Genomic DNA, 17,958 nt, shown 5'->3' with positions numbered 1-17,958 from the left:
GGGAGTGAATGGGAAGGGGTTGGGTCCATTGGGATTGTGTACAATGGGAGTGAATGGGAAGGGGTTGGGTCCATTGGGATTATGTACAATGGGAGTGAATGGGAAGGGGTTGGGTCCATTGGGATTGTGTACAGTGGGAGTGAATGGGAAGGGGTTGGGTCCATTGGGATTGTGTACAGTGGGAGTGAATGGGAAGGGGTTGGGTCCATTGGGATTGTGTACAGTGGGAGTGAACGGGGAGGGGTTGGGTCCATTGGGATTGTGTACAATGGGAGTGAATGGGAAGGGGTTGGGTCCATTGGGATTATGTACAATGGGAGTGAACGGGGAGGGGTTGGGTCCATTGGGATTGTGTACAATGGGAGTGAAGGGGTTGGGTCCATTGGGATTATGTACAATGGGAGTTAATGGGAAGGGGTTGGGTCCATTGGGATTGTGTACATTGGGAGTGAATGGGAAGGGGTTGGGTCCATTGGGATTGTGTACAGTGGGAGTGAATGGGAAGTGGTTGGGTCCATTGGGATTGTGTACAGTGGGAGTGAATGGGAAGGGGTTGGGTCCATTGGGATTGTGTACAGTGGGAGTGAATGGGAAGGGGTTGGGTCCATTGGGATTGTGTACAATGGGAGTGAATGGGAAGGGTTTGGGTCCATTGGGATTGTGTACAGTGGGAGTGAAGGGGAAGGGATTGGGTCCATTGGGATTGTGTACAATGGGAGTGAATGGGAAGGGGTTGGGTCCATTGGGATTGTGTACAATGGGAGTGAATGGGAAGGGGTTGGCTCCATTGGGATTTTGTACAATGGGAGTGAATGGGAAGGGTTTGGGTCTATTGGGATTGTGTACAGTGGGAGTGAATGGGAAGGAGTTGGGTCCATTGGGATTGTGTACAATGGGAGTGAATGGGAAGGGGTTGGGTCCATTGGGATTGTGTACAGTGGGAGTGAATGGGAAGGGGTTGGGTCCATTGGGATTGTGTACAGTGGGAGTGAATGGGAAGGGGTTGGGTCCATTGGGATTGTGTACAATGGGAGTGAATGGGAAGGGGTTGGGTCCATTGGGATTATGTACAATGGGAGTGAATGGGAAGGGGTTGGGTCCATTGGGATTGTGTACAGTGGGAGTGAATGGGAAGGGGTTGGGTCCATTGGGATTGTGTACAGTGGGAGTGAATGGGAAGGGGTTGGGTCCATTGGGATTGTGTACAATGGGAGTGAATGGGAAGGGGTTGGGTCCATTGGGATTATGTACAATGGGAGAGAATGGGAAGGGGTTGGGTCCATTGGGATTGTGTACAGTGGGAGTGAATGGGAAGGGGTTGGGTCCATTGGGATTGTGTACAGTGGGAGTGAATGGGAAGGGGTTGGGTCCATTGGGATTGTGTACAGTGGGAGTGAACGGGGAGGGGTTGGGTCCATTGGGATTGTGTACAATGGGAGTGAATGGGAAGGGGTTGGGTCCATTGGGATTATGTACAATGGGAGTGAACGGGGAGGGGTTGGGTCCATTGGGATTGTGTACAATGGGAGTGAATGGGAAGGGGTTGGGTCCATTGGGATTATGTACAATGGGAGTTAATGGGAAGGGGCTGGGTCCATTGGGATTGTGTACAGTGGGAGTGAATGGGAAGGAGTTGGGTCCATTGGGATTGTGTACAATGGGAGTGAATGGGAAGGGGTTGGGTCCATTGGGATTGTGTACAGTGGGAGTGAATGGGAAGGGGTTGGGTCCATTGGGATTGTGTACAGTGGGAGTGAATGGGAAGGGGTTGGGTCCATTGGGATTGTGTACAATGGGAGTGAATGGGAAGGGTTTGGGTCCATTGGGATTGTGTACAGTGGGAGTGAAGGGGAAGGGATTGGGTCCATTGGGATTGTGTACAATGGGAGTGAATGGGAAGGGGTTGGGTCCATTGGGATTGTGTACAATGGGAGTGAATGGGAAGGGGTTGGCTCCATTGGGATTTTGTACAATGGGAGTGAATGGGAAGGGTTTGGGTCTATTGGGATTGTGTACAGTGGGAGTGAATGGGAAGGGGTTGGGTCCATTGGGATTGTGTACAATGGGAGTGAATGGGAAGGGGTTGGGTCCATTGGGATTGTGTACAATGGGAGTGAATGGAAAGGAGTTGGGTCCATTGGGATTATGTACAATGGGAGTGAATGGGATGTGATTGGGTCCATTGGGATTGGGATGTCCTGTTGTCTTGAAAAGCACTGCAGAAAGGCAAGTTCTTTCTTTTCGTTTCTTTTCTTTCATCTTTTGCTCCCTCCCTCCCTCCCTCCCTCCCTCCCTCGCAGGGATCTCTACCGCTGGGCCCGCAATTGCTGCTGGGGTGATCGCCTGCCCACGCCCCCAGACTGGATCGCCGCGGGAGACAGAGGTGGACCGAACAGCGGCGGAGTCTCGGGGGTGCGAGCGGACGCCCAGGAGGAGTCGTGATTGGACATTGCCCTGGTCATGTGATCCGAATGGCCGGGAGGGGTCGTGATTGGACATTGCCCTGGTCATGTGATCCGAATGGCCGGGAGGGGTCGTGATTGGACATTGCCCTGGTCATGTGATCCGAATGGCCAGGAGGGGTCGTGATTGGACATTGCCCTGGTCATGTGATCCGAATGGCCAGGAGGGGTCGTGATTGGACATTGCCCTGGTCATGTGATCCGAATGGCCAGGAGGGGTCGTGATTGGACATTGCCCGAGGCCCTGGCAGAGTCAAGATGCAATTGCCTGAGTGGGTGTGGGGGGAGGCCAGCGGTTGTGTGCGAGCATGTCGAGAGATGAATGGCGGAGCAGGTTCGAGGAGCCAAATGGCCTACTCCTGCTCCTATTTCTTACGTTCTTTGTTCCCCTCAACTTCAATCAAGCCACCCCTTAACCTTCTAAATTCCAGGGAACGTGACCCGAGTTTGTGTCATCTCTCCTTGTAATTTAACCCTTGGAGTCCAGGTATTATTCTGGCAAACCTATGCTGCACTCCCTCCAAGGCCAATATATCCTTCCTAAGGCGTGGTGCCCCGAACTGCTCACAATGCTCCCAGGAGTGGTCTAACCTGGGCTTTGTACAGCTGCAGCATAACCTCTGCAATGAGTGCTTACTGCAGACCCCCTTTGACGGGCCTGTGCGAGTATTGCATAAGAATTAGGAGCAGGAGTAGGCCATACGCCCCCTCGAGCCTGCTCCACCATTCAATAAGATCATGGCTGATCTACCTCAACACTTTCCTGCACTGTCCCCATATCCCTCGAGTCCCTTAATATCCAAAAATCTATCGGTCACTGTCTCGAATATACTCGAGGACTGAGCCTCCACAGCCCTCTGGGGCAGAGAATTCGAAAGATTCATCCCCCTCTGAGTGAAGACATTTCCTCCTCATCTCAGTCCTAAATGGCCGAGCCCTTATCCTGAGACTGTGTGACCCCTGGTTCTAGACTCCCCAGCCCGGGGGAAACACCCTCCCTGCATCTACCCTGTCAAGCCCTGTAAGAATGTTGTGTGTTTCAATGAGATCACCTCTCATTCTTCTAAACTCTAGAGAATATCGACGTAGTCTACTCAATCTCTCCTCATAGGACAATCCCCCCATCCCAGGAATCAGTCTGGTGAACCTTCGCTGCACTCCCTCTATGGCAAGTATATCCTTCCTTAGGTAAGGAGACCCAAACTGTGCACAATACTCCAGGTGTGGTCTCACCAGGGCCCGATATAATCGCAGTAAGACTTCTTTACTCTTAGACTCAAATCCTCCTGTAATAAAGGCCAACATACCATTTGCTTTCTTCATTGCTTGCTGTACCTGCATATTAACGTTCAGTGATTGGTGTACAAGGACACCCAGGTCCCTCAAAACACCAACATTTCCCAATCTCTCACCATTTAAAAATACTCTGCTTTTCTATTTTTCCGACCAAAGTGGATAACTTCACATTTCTCCACATTATATTCCATTTGCCATGTTCTTGCCCACTCACTTACGCTGTCTATATCCCCTTGAAGCCTCTTTGCATCCTCCTCACAACTTACAATCCCACCGAGCTTTGTATCATCAGCAAACTTGGATATATTACACTTGGTCCCCTAATCCAAATCATTGATACAGATTGTGAATAACTGGGGCCCCAGCACTGATCCCTGTGGTACCCCACTGGTCACACACTGCCAACCCGAAAATGACCGGGTTTTGAGCGATAAGGGAGTCAAGGGCTTTGGGGAGCGGGCGGGGAAGTGGAGCTGAGACCAAGATCAGAACACCCATGATCTTATTGAATGGCGGAGCAGGGCTCGAGGGACCAAATGGCCGACTCCTGCTCCTATTTCTTATGACCCGTTTATTCCTACTCTCTCTCTGTTTTCTGTCCGTTAACCAATCCTCAATCCATGCGAGTATATTGCCCCCCCAGTCCCGTGAGCCCTAATTTTGTTCAATAACCTCTTGTGTGGCACCTTATCGAACGCCTTCTGAAAGTCCAAATGCACCACATCCACTGGTTCCCCCTTTATCTATTCTGCCCGTTACAGTACTCGAGTTTTTTGAGGTTGTAGCAGATTTGTCAAACGTGGTTTCCCTTTCATAAATCCACGTTGCCTCTGCCCAGTCCTATTATTGTCTCAGTGCCCGGTTACCACGTCTTTAATAATAGACCCTAACATTTTCCTCGCGTTGTGTGAAGAGATACAAAAGCTTCAGAACTTCAATCGGAGCAGGTTGATTCTCATGGCCCGCTCGCTGGTCAGTTCCGCTCTCGTTCTCTCGGGGGCAGCAGGTTCGAGGTGCCCTCAGAGGCCAGAGCCTGTAATCTTGGCCTGACGGAGCGCAGTAACGAGAGAGAGAGAGACAAACTGTCGGTCTTGAAATAAATACATGCGGGCGATTTTTGTCTTTTTTTTTTTGGCAAGTGTTTATTGGTTGCTTCACAGCGGACTCGACGAGCTACTAACAAGTTAGCGGGCGACGGGATTCTCACAGCTCTGCCCCCGTCTCTTGTTACACGTTTTTTAAAAACCACAACATTAATACGTTCACAGAAAGTATGGAGAAGGAAGGAAAACAAATAACAAACCCCCCCCCCCCCCCAAGAAATCCAAACTAAACAGAGGATCAATGGTGTGGAGCGAATGAGAAGGGTCTGACAGCTTGCAGGAGCCCTGTGCATGAGGAGTGTACAAATCTGGCTTTTATTTATTTATATATATATATATATATATATCTGTATATAATATATATAGTGAGCTCACACAAAGTTAATACTTTTATTAATATTTCATTATAGAGAGAAGTGACGACAGGCCTCCATGTTGGCAATGGTTGCTCCCCCCCCCCCGAGCTATTAACCCTACGTATTCTTCCCCCCTCCCCTCTCACCCCCGGTGCGGTGGGGGGGTCGGATTGACACATGGCGGGGAGGGGCCCCGTGACCAGGGGGAACCGATTACAGTGGGAGGGGTGAACCAGCCCCCTGCCAGGAGCCCCGCAGGAATATGGGTCCCCCTCCCTCCCTCCCTCCGCCCCAGGTAAATTTGTCACGGCGCAGGGGAATAAGACAGCGCTCGGCCACGGGATCGAAAAAGATCTTTCGGCGTTTACCGATACTGCCAGAAGTGGGGGGAAACGAGACGGAGTTTGTGCTTTTAAGGGAGGCCACACCCCCCCGCGCCCGCCCCCGAACATTCTTGCTGCTCAGGATCCCAAGAACGGCTGATCCAGCTCTCTTCACCCCCACCACCCTGCAGCACTCACCATGCCCCCGCATCCCCGTTCATGAGGGCGAGATTAAAAATGGCGCATTTTTTGTTTCCCCTTCAGTGTCAGACCACCTTCCCTCCAAATTCTTTGCTCGGGCGGATAGAGGGGCGAGGTCAGGTGGGCTCCCCGGGCACCCTGCCCAAAGCGGTCCTCCTTCAGGCGTGAGCCTGGCTAGCAAGTGCGGGCAAGAACACTCACCGCGGAGGGGATGGCGGATCGGCAACAGAATGCCCACCGTCGTTCCTCATCAAAAGCTGCGTTGTACACATCGCAAAGTTGGCAACAAAATGGCGACATGTTTTCCTGTTCACAAAATGGCCGCCCACGTGTTAGCAAAATGACCACTTCAATCTGTGTTGACAAGATGGCCACATCTTGGTGTGTTAATAAAATGGCAGCCCGTGTGTTAACAAAATGGCCACTTCTTTGTGTTGACAAAATGGCCGCCCACGTGTTAACAAAATGGCCGTCCGTGTTTTAACAAAATGGGCACTTCTTTGTGTTGACAAAATGGCCACATCTTTTTGTTGAACAAAATGGCCACCCACGTGTTAACAAAAATGGCCACATCTTTGTGTGTTAATAAAATGGCCGCCCACATGTTAACAAAATGGCCATCCGCGTTTTAACAAAAGGGCCACATCTTTTTTGTTTAACAAAATGTCCGCCCACGTGTTAACAAAATGGTCACATCGTTCTGTGTTCACAAAATGGCCGCCCACACATGTTAACAAAATGGCCGCCGACGTGACGCGTTAGCAAAATGGCTGGCCGCCTGCGCTAAGCAATGGTCACCTTTTTAGCTATTAACAAGTTGGGAACTAAAAAAAAATTAAGCGAGTGCGAGAGAGCGAGAGATTGAGATGTGGGGGGAGGATGGAGACTCGCTCCCCGGTCTGGGGGCGACGTTCATGCAGCGTACACAACAAATCACCAAGGATTCAAACGGGTTAACTAGAGGCCCAGAGGCTGTGCGTGTGATTACGTGTTAACCCACTGTTCCCTCTCCCACCCTCCCTCCCCCAAACCCCAGAAAAGAAAATTAGTCATCCTTTTTTAATGATTTAACATGTGTTTGTTTTTTCCACATATTCTCCCCGACGCGAAGACTTGCTTCAGATCTCCTTTTCCTTCCCTCCCTCCCCCATCCCCCCCCCCCCCCCCCCCCCCTCATCCGAGGCCTGCGGCACAGGAGCCTCCTCCGTGAGATGCACGTGTGTCTGTTGCCTTTGTCCACGTTGCCCACGTCCTCGGCCGCTCTCCTAACACGACACCTCCATGGTCTGCGAGGGGCTGGAGGCCAGCTGCCCTGCGTCGCTGCCCTGCGACAGGGTGCGCGAGCGAGAGCGCGATCCGTCAACCGAGGCGCCGGACAGCGAGGTGGTGCGGGAGCGAGACAGCCTGGTCATCCCGGCCGAGGGCACTGAGGGGAGAAAGGGGAGAGGGAACAAAAATTGGTACAAAGCCTCCGGGCAAGTTCCGCTCCTTACCGGCCTTTTCCGCGGAACGACGGGGACTCGCGGTGAAGAATGCGTTCGTGCCGCCTCCGTCCGACCTATGCCGCGACACGCAACTTGACCCGCTGATACTTTACGTAGCTGGTGCGATCGTGAGTCAAAGGTGAGCATCCTGGTCACATAGCGTAATTGATGGGTCAATGTAAAGGAATGCTTACTCTGTATCTAACCCGTGCTGTACCTGCCCTGGGAGTGTTTGATGGGACAGTGTAGAGGGAGCTTTACTCTGTATCTAACCCGTGCTGTACCTGCCCTGGGAGTGTTTGATGGGACAGTGTAGAGGGAGCTTTACTCTGTATCTAACCCGTGCTGTACCTGCCCTGGGAGTGTTTGATGGGACAGTGTAGAGGGAGCTTTACTCTGTATCTAACCCGTGCTGTACCTGCCCTGGGAGTGTTTGATGGGACAGTGTAGAGGGAGCTTTACTCTGTATCTAACCCCGTGCTGTACCTGCCCTGGGAGTGTTTGATGGGACAGTGTAGAGGGAGCTTTACTCTGTATCTAACCCCCTGTACCTGCCCTGGGAGTGTTTGATGGGTCAGTGTAGAGGGAGCTTTACTCTGTATCTAACCCCCTGTACCTCCCCTGGGAGTGTTTGATGGGACAGTGTAGAGGGAGCTTTACTCTGTATCTAACCCCCTGTACCTGCCCTGGGAGTGTTTGATGGGTCAGTGTAGAGGGAGCTTTACTCTGTATCTAACCCCCTGTACCTGCCCTGGGAGTGTTTGATGGGGCAGTGTAGAGGGAGCTTTACTCTGTATCTAACCCCCTGTACCTGCCCTGGGAGTGTTTGATGGGGCAGTGTAGAGGGAGCTTTACTTTGTATCTAACCCCCTGTACCTGCCCTGGGATTGTTTGATGGGACAGAGTAGAGGGAGCTTTACTCTGTATCTAACCCCCTGTACCTGCCCTGGGAGTGTTTGATGGGGCCGTGTAGAGGGGGCTTTACACTGTATCTAACCCCGTGCTGTACCTGCCCTGGGAGTGTTTGATGGGACAGAGTAGAGGGAGCTTTACTCTGTATCTAACCCCCTGTACCTGCCCTGGGAGTGTTTGATGGGACAGTGTAGAGGGAGCTTTACTCTGTATCTAACCCCATGCTGTACCTGCCCTGGGAGTGTTTGATGGGACAGTGTAGGGGGAGCTTTACTCTGTATCTAACCCCCTGTACCTGCCCTGGGAGTGTTTGATGGGACAGTGTAGAGGGAGCTTTACTCTGTATCTAACCCCGTGCTGTACCTGCCCTGTGAGTGTTTGATGGGACAGTGTAGAGGGAGCTTTACTCTGTATCTAACCCCCTGTACCTGCCCTGGGAGTGTTTGATGGGACAGTGTAGAGGGAGCTTTACTCTGTATCTAACCCCCTGTGCCTGCCCTGGGAGTGTTTGATGGGACAGTGTAGAGGGAACTTTACTCTGTATCTAACCCCCTGTACCTGCCCTGGGAGTGTTTGATGGGACAGTGTAGAGGGAGCTTTACTCTGTATCTAACCCCCTGTACCTGCCCTGGGAGTGTTTGATGGGACAGAGTAGAGAGAGCTTTACTCTGTATCTAACCCCCTGTACCTGCCCTGGGAGTGTTTGATGGGACAGTGTAGAGGGAGCTTTACTCTGTATCTAACCCCCTGTACCTGCCCTGGGAGTGTTTGATGGGACAGTGTAGAGGGAGCTTTACTCTGTATCTAACCCCCTGTACCTGCCCTGGGAGTGTTTGATGGGACAGTGTAGAGGGAGCTTTACTCTGTATCTAACCCCCTGTACCTGCCCTGGGAGTGTTTGATGGGACAGTGTAGAGGGAACTTTACTCTGTATCTAACCCCCTGTACCTGCCCTGGGAGTGTTTGATGGGACAGTGTAGAGGGAGCTTTACTCTGTATCTAACCCCCTGTACCTGCCCTGGGAGTGTTTGATGGGACAGTGTAGAGGGAGCTTTACTCTGTATCTAACCCCCTGTACCTGCCCTGGGAGTGTTTGATGGGACAGTGTAGAGGGAGCTTTACTCTGTATCTAACCCCCTGTACCTGCCCTGGGAGTGTTTGATGGGACAGTGTAGAGGGAGCTTTACTCTGTATCTAACCCCGTGCTGTACCTGCCCTGGGAGTGTTTGATGGGACAGTGTAGAGGGAGCTTTACTCTGTATCTAACCCCCTGTACCTGCCCTGGGAGTGTTTGATGGGGCAGTGCAGAGGGAGCTTTACTCTGTATCTAACCCCCTGTACCTGCCCTGGGAGTGTTTGATGGGACAGTGCAGAGGGAGCTTTACTCTGTATCTAACCCCCTGTACCTGCCCTGGGAGTGTTTGATGGGGCAGTGCAGAGGGAGCTTTACTCTGATGGTCCGGTGATGGCTGCGATCTGTGGGCGGTGAGAGTGAGATGTCCACACGTGAGTTTGACCCCCCCCCCCCTCTGTAGTTCTGCCCGCGCGCCTGGGAACAGGCGGGGGGGGGGGGGGGTGAGGAGGGAACGAGGGGCACGCTGTCACCGCGGGCGCACATCCACGGAACGTGTTTCATGCAGGCCATGCACATGCGGTGAGTGGTGGGGTCCATCGGTAGTACCTGCCCCTACGCTGAGGCGTCTGTCCACCACGTGTGGTACTGCCGGAGATCGGTGATCGGCAGCGAGAGAGAGCGGGAGGGAGAGAGAGAGAGAGAGACACGAACAAAACCGGTTAAGAGAGACCTATGCAATCCAGCCTGTCTCTCTCTCACACACACACACACTCCTGCAGAGGTACACCCACACTCCGACACCACCCCCCCGCGCCACGTAAATTCAATTGTTGTTGTTGTCGAGATATCCGACGGTCGTGGAAGCTATAGAAATTGCAAGTCTTTCTTTCAGTGCCAGCCGTGTCTCAGCGGGCAGCCCACTCGCCTCGAAGTCGGAAGGTTGTGGGTTCAAGTCCCGCTCCAGGGCCTTGAGCGCGTAAATCCAGAGCTGACACTCCCCGTGCAGTGCTGAGGGAGCGCCGCACTGTCGGAGGGGCCGCCTTGCGGATGAGACGTTAAACCGAGGGCCCCCGTCTGCTCTCTCGGGTGGACGCAAAAGATCCCAGGGCCACTGTTTCGAAGAAGAGCAGGGGGGGAGTTATCCCCGGGTGTCCTGGGGCCAATATTTATCCCTCAATCAACATAACAAAAAAAACATCATCTGCTCATCATCACATTGCTGTGTGTGGGAGCTTGCTGTGCGCAAATTGGCGTTTCCCACACACTGCAACAGGGACCGCACCCCAAAGATAACTTCATTGGCTGTACTGCGCTTTTTGAGACGCCTGCTGGTTGTGAATGGCGCTATCTAAAGGCAAGTCTTTCTTCCCACCAGCTGAACAGAGGTACCTGTCGCCCATCTCTGCCCTCTGACCTGCCAAGCCAGCTCTCCAGTTAAGGGTCCAATCGAGCTGGGGAGCCCCAACTTTCTTCAGAGAGTTGCAATCCCGGCCCTCCATTTGCGGCAGCAGACACTGGATGGTGATCAGGGGAAGGGACCCGAGCCAATTTTGTTACCCCACCCCTCCCGAACCCTGCGGCGAGCGTCTCACCTCCCGACTCCCCAAAGCCTTCCCACCATCCACAAGACACAAGTCAGGAGTGTGATGGAACACTCCCCGCTTGGCCTGGGTGAGTTGCAGCTCCAACGACACTCGAGAAGCTCGACACCATCCAGGACAAAGCAGCCCCGCTCGATCGACACGCTCCCCACCACCTTCAACACTCACTCCCTCCACCACCGGCGCCCCCTGGCTGCCGTGTGCACCGTCTACAAGATGCACCGCGGCAACTCGCCAAGGCTTCTTCGGCAGCACCTCCCAAACCCGCGGCCTCTACCCCCTAGAAGGACCAGGGCAGCAGGTCCATGGGAACACCACCTCCTCCACGTTCCCCTCCCAGTCACACACCATCCCGACTTGGGAATATATCGGCCGTTCCTCCATCGTCGCTGGGTCACAATCCTGGAACTCCCTCCCTAACAGCACTGTGGGAGCACCTTCACCACACGGACTGCAGCGGTTCAAGAAGGACACGAGGGGGTTGACTTATCAGGAAAGGTTGAGCAGGTGGGGTCTCTATTCATTGGAATTCAGAAGAATGAGGTCTTATCAAAGCAAATAAGATGATGAGGGGGCTCGACAAGGTGGATGCAGAAGGGATATTTCTACTCGTAGGGGAAACTAAAACTAGGGACATAGTCTCAGAATAAAGGACCGAGATGAGGAGAAATTTCTTCTCTCTGTGGAATTCGATGATGAGAGTATAAAAGCAGGGAAGTCCTGCTACAACTGTACAGGGTATTGGTGAGGCCACACCTGGAGTACTGCGTGCAGTTTTGGTCTCCGTATTTAAGGAAGGATATACTTGCATTGGAGGCTGTTCAGAGAAGGTTCACTCGGTTGATTCCTGAGATGAGGGGGTTGACTTATGGGGAAAGGTTGAGCAGGTTGGACCTCTACTCATTGGAGTTCAGAAGAATGAGAGGTGATCTTATTGAAACGTATCAGATTATGAGGGGTGCTTGACAAGGTGGATGCAGAGAGGATGTTTCCACTGATGGGGGAGACTAGAACTAGGGGGCATGATCTTAGAATAAGGGGCCGTCCATTTAAAACTGAGATGAGGAGGAATTTCTTCTCTCAGAGGGTTGTAAATCTGTGGAATTCTCTGCCCCAGAGAGCTGTGGAGGCTGGGTCATTGAATATATTTAAGGCGGAGATAGACAGATTTTTGAGCGATAAGGGAGTGAAGGGTTATGGGGAGCGGGCGGGGAAGTGGAGCTGAGTCCATGATCAGATCGGCCATGATCGTATTGAATGGCGGAGCAGGCTCGAGGGGCCGAATGGCCGACTCCTGCTCCTATTTCTTACGTTCTTAAGGCGGCTCGCCACCACCTTCTCAAGGGACAATTAGGGATGGGCAATAAATGCTGGCAGTGCCAGTGATGCCCACATCCCAGGAATGAGTGAAAAATAACATTCTGAGGCCCAATTGTAGTCCCTATCCCAGCCTGGGATTTGCTAACTCAGTACGGTGGGGGGGAACCTGGGCTCTTCCTGCTCCGTGGGATGCAGTGCCAGTAAGTCTTGGCGGAGCGCGTAAGGCTAACTTTAGGTCAACTTGTCGAGGTAATTGGCCAGAGAACCAAAGGTGACAGGAGGGAAACATTTGTTTATGCAGCGAGTTGTCGGGACCTGGAATGCTCTGCCTGAAAAAGCAGATCGAATCGTGGCTTTCAAGGGGGAATTGGATAAATTCCTGACGGGACAACAATTTTCAGGGCTACGCGGAAAGAGCAGTGGAGGACAGGGGGCGGGGCGTGGGAACAGCTCGACAGGCTGAATGGCCTCCTTCTGTGCTGTAAGACCACCTATTTCCACCTCCGTAACATCGCCCGTCTCCTCCCCTGCCTCAGCTCATCCGCTGCTGAAGCCCTCATCCATGCCTTTGTTACCTCCAGACTTGACTATTCCAACGCACTCCTGGCCGGCCTCCCACATTCTACCCTACGTAAACTAGAGGTGATCCAAAACTCGGCTGCCCCCGTGTCCTAACTCGCACCGAGTCCCACTCACCCATCACCCCCTGTGCTCGCTGCCCCCGTGTCCTATCTCGCACCGAGTCCCGCTCACCCATCACCCCCTGTGCTCGCTGCCCCGTGTCCTAACTCCCACCGAGTCCCGCTCACCCATTACCCCCTGTGCTCGCTGCCCCGTGTCCTAACTCCCACCGAGTCCCGCTCACTCATTACCCCCTGTGCTCACTGCCCCCGTGTCCTAACTCGCACCGAGTCCCACTCACCCATCACCCACTGTGCTCGCTGCCCCGTGTCCTAACTCCCACCGAGTCCCGCTCACTCATTACCCCCTGTGCTCACTGCCCCCGTGTCCTAACTCGCACCGAGTCCCACTGACCCATCACCCCCTGTGCTCGCTGCCCCCGTGTCCTAACTCACACCGAGTCCCTCTCACCCATCACCCCCTGTGCTCGCTGCCCCGTGTCCTAACTCACACCGAGTCCCGCTCACCCATCACCCCCTGTGCTCGTTGCCCCGTGTCCTAACTCACACCGAGTCCCGCTCACCCATCACCCCCTGTGCTCGCTGCCCCGTGTCCTAACTCGCACCCAGTCCCGCTCACCCATCACCCCCTGTGCTCGCTGACCTACACTGGCTTCCGGTTAAGCAACGCCTCGATTTCAAAATTCTCATCCTTGTTTACAAATCCCTCCATGGCCCTCGCCCCTCCCTATCTCTGTAATCTCCTCCAGCCCCACAACCCCCCCCGAGATGTCTACACTCCTCTAATTCTGCCCTCCTGACCATCCCTGATTATACTCGCTCCACCATCGGTGGCCGTGCCTTCTGTTGCCTGGTACCCCAAGCTCTGGAACTCCCTCCCTAAACCTCTCCGCCTCTCTACCTCTCTCCTCCTTCAAGACGCTCCTTAAAACCTACCTCTTTGATCAAGCTTTTGGTCACCTGCGCTAATTTCTCCTTATGTGGCTTGGTGTCAAATTCGTATCGCACAATACTCCTGTGGAACGCCTTGGGACTTTTCACTACGTTAAAGGCGCCATAAAAATTCAGGATGTTGTTGTTGAGCCCCAACTCAGGCGCTCTACAAGAGAGCGTAAACCACCAGAGAGACTTAACCTGTGATCCCCATAAGACTTTGGGGGGGAGGTGATGTCATGTATTTAACTGTCATTGTAACCCATGTATAAACTGACCCAAGTTGTACACTGTGAGAACACTGACCACAAGGGGGCGAACTTGTGGGAGACACTCCTAACCTGGACTTTCAGGTATAAAAGGGGAAGCTCCACCCACCTTCATCACTTCAGTGCTGGCTAATAAAGGCTACTGGTCACAGAGTGACCTCCTCTCAAGTATAGGCCTCGTTGTGCATTTATACTGTATAGTAAGGACATATTAATTCCAATTCTAAAAATAGAGAGCAAGCCCGATCGGGAATAGCGTCCTGTGCAACAATCAGGCAGACCAGTACTTACTGTATCCCATTCCTTGAACAAAGTATTTGAAGGCTTCAGTTAGCTTCCCGGGCTGTCGAGAGAGAGAGATGATGTAGGTGAGACTCAGAATCAAGATTATTACTCAATTTCACTTACGGTACCTGATCCTCTCACCACAAGGCAAGACTGAATTTTTTGAGGAGGTAACCAGGAGGGTCGATGAGGTCAGTGTGTACGATGTAGTGTATATGGATTTTAGCAAGGCTTTTGATGAGGTTCCACATGGCAGACTGGTCACGAAAGTAAAAGCCCCTGGGATCCAGAGCAAGGTGGCAAGTTGGATCCAACATTGGCTCAGAGGCAAGAAGCAGAGGGTATTGGTCGATGGGTGTTTGTGTGACTGGAAGGCTGTTTCCAGTGGGATTCCGCAGGGCTTTTTTGTGGTACAAGTACAACCTCCCAAATCCGGAAAACTCGGGACCGAGGCCATTCGTTTTTTCCGGATTTCGGAACAGAAATCCGCCATCCCTGAAGCCCTCATTACCTTTGTTACCTCTGGACCTGACGATTCCAACATCCCACATTCTACCCGACGTAAACTGGAGGTGATCCAAAACTCAGGCTGCCCCGTGTCCGAACTCGCACCGAGTCCCGCTCACCCATCACCCCCTGTGCTCACTGCCCCCGTATCCTAACTCGCACCAAGTCCCGCTCACCCATTACCCCCTGTGCTCGCTGCTCCCGTGTCCTAACTCGCACCGAGTCCCGCTTAGATAGAGTGGATAAGAAGGACACATTTTCCTTAGCAGCGGGGTCAACAACCAGGGGGTCATAGATTTAAAGTAATTGGGGGGGAGGTTTAGAGGGGATTTGGGAGCAAATGTCTTCACCCAGAGGGTGGTGAGGGTCTGGGGCGGAGCTTGCTGCCTGAAAGGGTGATAGAGGCAGAAACCCTCACCACATTTAAAAGGTACCTGGAGGTGCACTTGAAGTGCAGGGCTATGGACCGAGAGCTGGAAAGTGGGATTATCCTCGATAGCTCTTTGTCGGCCGGCGCGGACACGCTGGGCCGAAATGGCCTCCTCATGTGCTGTAAATCTCTTAGCATTCTGCGATTCAATGCCTTGCTCCAGGCATTGGGGGGTGGTGCTGCTGCAGTGCTTCCCTCCGGCCACAGGGAGGGGGGCGATGAGCAGCAATAACTGGCTTGAGTCGAACGGGAAAGCTGAGGCCAACTGAGAGAGGAGAGCCCCTTCTGTCGATGGGGCTGCATTTGACCCCCGGGTCCCAGGGGGTGAAAGGTCAGTGCCTGACCCACTGAACCCCCACCACCCCAATCCCCCATCAGAGAGAGGCGGACGTCATCGCCCCAGTCTCCAGCTGGATTTGACCCTTGACCTCCTGGTGTAAGTGTCTGACCCTGGCCTCCTAAGCTAAGGGAAGAATCAACCCACCTGCGAGATCTGAGGCTGTCCACCAGCATCAGCCATCTGTGAACACAGAGAGAGAGAGAGACATGTTGTTACGATCTGGAAGGTGTTGCCTGACTGGGCAGTAGAAGCAGATTCAATGGTAATATTCACAAGGGAGTTGGATAAATACGAAGATGGGGGGGGAAAAATGGCAGAGCTAATGGGGAAAGAGCAGTGGGACTAATTGGATCGCTCGTTCAAAGACGGGCCAAGGGACTCGTCCTCAGTTCTATGATTCTTTTGAGTGGTGGAAACTCAGAGGCAGGGCCCGGGAAGCGAAGGCAGAGATCATATTGAGATCCAAGCCTTGGTGCCACTCCCACTGTACACAATCCCAATGGACCCAACCCCTTCCCATTCACTCCCACTGTACACAATCCCACAGACCCAACCCCTTCCCATTCACTCCCATTGTACACAATCCCAATGGACCCAACCCCTTCCCATTCACTCCCACTGTACATAATCCCAATGGACCCAACCCCTTCCCATTCACTCCCACTGTACACAATCCCACAGACCCGACCCCTTCCCATTCACTCCCACTGTACACAATCCCAATGGACCCAACCCCTTCCCATTCACTCCCACTGTACACAATCCCACAGACCCAACCCCTTCCCATTCACTCCCACTGTACATAATCCCAATGGACCCAACCCCTTCCCATTCACTCCCACTGTACACAATCCCACAGACCCAACCCCTTCCCATTCACTCCCACTGTACACAATCCCACAGACCCAACCCCTTCCCATTCACTCCCATTGTACACAATCCCACAGACCCAACCCCTTCCCATTCACTCCCATTGTACACAATCCCACAGACCCGACCCCTTCCCATTCACTCCCATTGTACACAATCCCACAGACCCAACCCCTTCCCATTCACTCCCACTGTACACAATCCCACAGACCCAACCCCTTCCCATTCACTCCCATTGTACACAATCCCACAGACCCAACCCCTTCCCATTCACTCCCACTGTACACAATCCCACAGACCCGACCCCTTCCCATTCATTCCCACTGTACACAATCCCAATGGACCCAACCCCTTCCCATTCACTCCCACTGTACACAATCCCACAGACCCAACCCCTTCCCATTCACTCCCATTGTACACAATCCCACAGACCCGACCCCTTCCCATTCACTCCCACTGTACACAATCCCAATGGACCCAACCCCTTCCCATTCACTCCCACTGTACACAATCCCACAGACCCAACCCCTTCCCATTCACTCCCACTGTAAACAATCCCAATGGACCCAACCCCTTCCCATTCACTCCCATTGTACACAATCCCACAGACCCGACCCCTTCCCATTCACTCCCACTGTACACAATCCCACAGACCCAACCCCTTCCCATTCACTCCCACTGTACACAATCCCACAGACCCAACCCCTTCCCATTCACTCCCACTGTACACAATCCCACAGACCCAACCCCTTCCCATTCACTCCCACTGTACACAATCCCACAGACCCGACCCCTTCCCATTCACTCCCACTGTACACAATCCCACAGACCCGACCCCTTCCCATTCACTCCCACTGTACACAATCCCACAGACCCGGCCCCTTCCCATTCACTCCCATTGTACACAATCCCACAGACCCGACCCCTTCCCATTCACTCCCACTGTACACAATCCCACAGACCCGACCCCTTCCCATTCACTCCCACTGTACACAATCCCAATGGACCCAACCCCTTCCCATTCACTCCCATTGTACACAATCCCACAGACCCGACCCCTTCCCATTCACTCCCACTGTACACAATCCCACAGACCCAACCCCTTCCCATTCACTCCCACTGTACACAATCCCACAGACCCAACCCCTTCCCATTCACTCCCACTGTACACAATCCCATTGGACCCAACCCCTTCCCATTCACTCCCACTGTACACAATCCCACAGACCCGACCCCTTCCCATTCACTCCCACTGTACACAATCCCACAGACCCAACCCCTTCCCATTCACTCCCACTGTACACAATCCCACAGACCCAACCCCTTCCCATTCACTCCCACTGTACACAATCCCACAGACCCAACCCCTTCCCATTCACTCCCACTGTACACAATCCCAATGGACCCAACCCCTTCCCATTCACTCCCACTGTACACAATCCCACAGACCCGACCCCTTCCCATTCACTCCCACTGTACACAATCCCAATGGACCCAACCCCTTCCCATTCACTCCCACTGTACACAATCCCACAGACCCAACCCCTTCC

General features: G+C 53.2%; 2 protein-coding genes across 4 annotated transcripts in view; one reads left to right on the top strand and one right to left on the bottom strand.

Moving 5' to 3' along the window:
• The window catches only part of mettl17 (methyltransferase like 17), a 49,529-nt gene extending 43,221 nt beyond the window's left edge, over nt 1–6,308 (top strand). For 2 of the 3 annotated variants that reach the window (XM_070866637.1, XM_070866636.1), the window contains one exon: nt 2,301–6,308. In XM_070866637.1, coding sequence (XP_070722738.1) covers nt 2,301–2,442 — 142 coding nt within the window. In that variant the 3' untranslated portion in view covers nt 2,443–6,308. The remainder of the gene's footprint in view (nt 1–2,300) is intronic. The other variant, XM_070866639.1, reaches the window with a different exon arrangement.
• A 588-nt stretch (nt 6,309–6,896) lies between these two features.
• Nucleotides 6,897–17,958, bottom strand: part of LOC139235689 (protein NDRG2-like) — a 42,951-nt gene continuing 31,889 nt past the window's right edge. The window contains exons 8-11 of the mRNA XM_070866727.1: nt 15,683–15,718; nt 14,268–14,319; nt 9,819–9,857; nt 6,897–7,167 (exon numbers count right to left, since the gene is read on the bottom strand). Coding sequence (XP_070722828.1) covers nt 7,007–7,167; nt 9,819–9,857; nt 14,268–14,319; nt 15,683–15,718 — 288 coding nt within the window. The 3' untranslated portion in view covers nt 6,897–7,006. The remainder of the gene's footprint in view (nt 7,168–9,818; nt 9,858–14,267; nt 14,320–15,682; nt 15,719–17,958) is intronic.

This window comes from Pristiophorus japonicus, chromosome 23, assembly GCF_044704955.1.
Source record: "Pristiophorus japonicus isolate sPriJap1 chromosome 23, sPriJap1.hap1, whole genome shotgun sequence".
NCBI lineage: Eukaryota > Metazoa > Chordata > Chondrichthyes > Pristiophoridae > Pristiophorus > Pristiophorus japonicus.
Note: the sequence above shows the minus strand (reverse complement) of the source record. Positions and strands in the feature narration are given on the sequence as shown.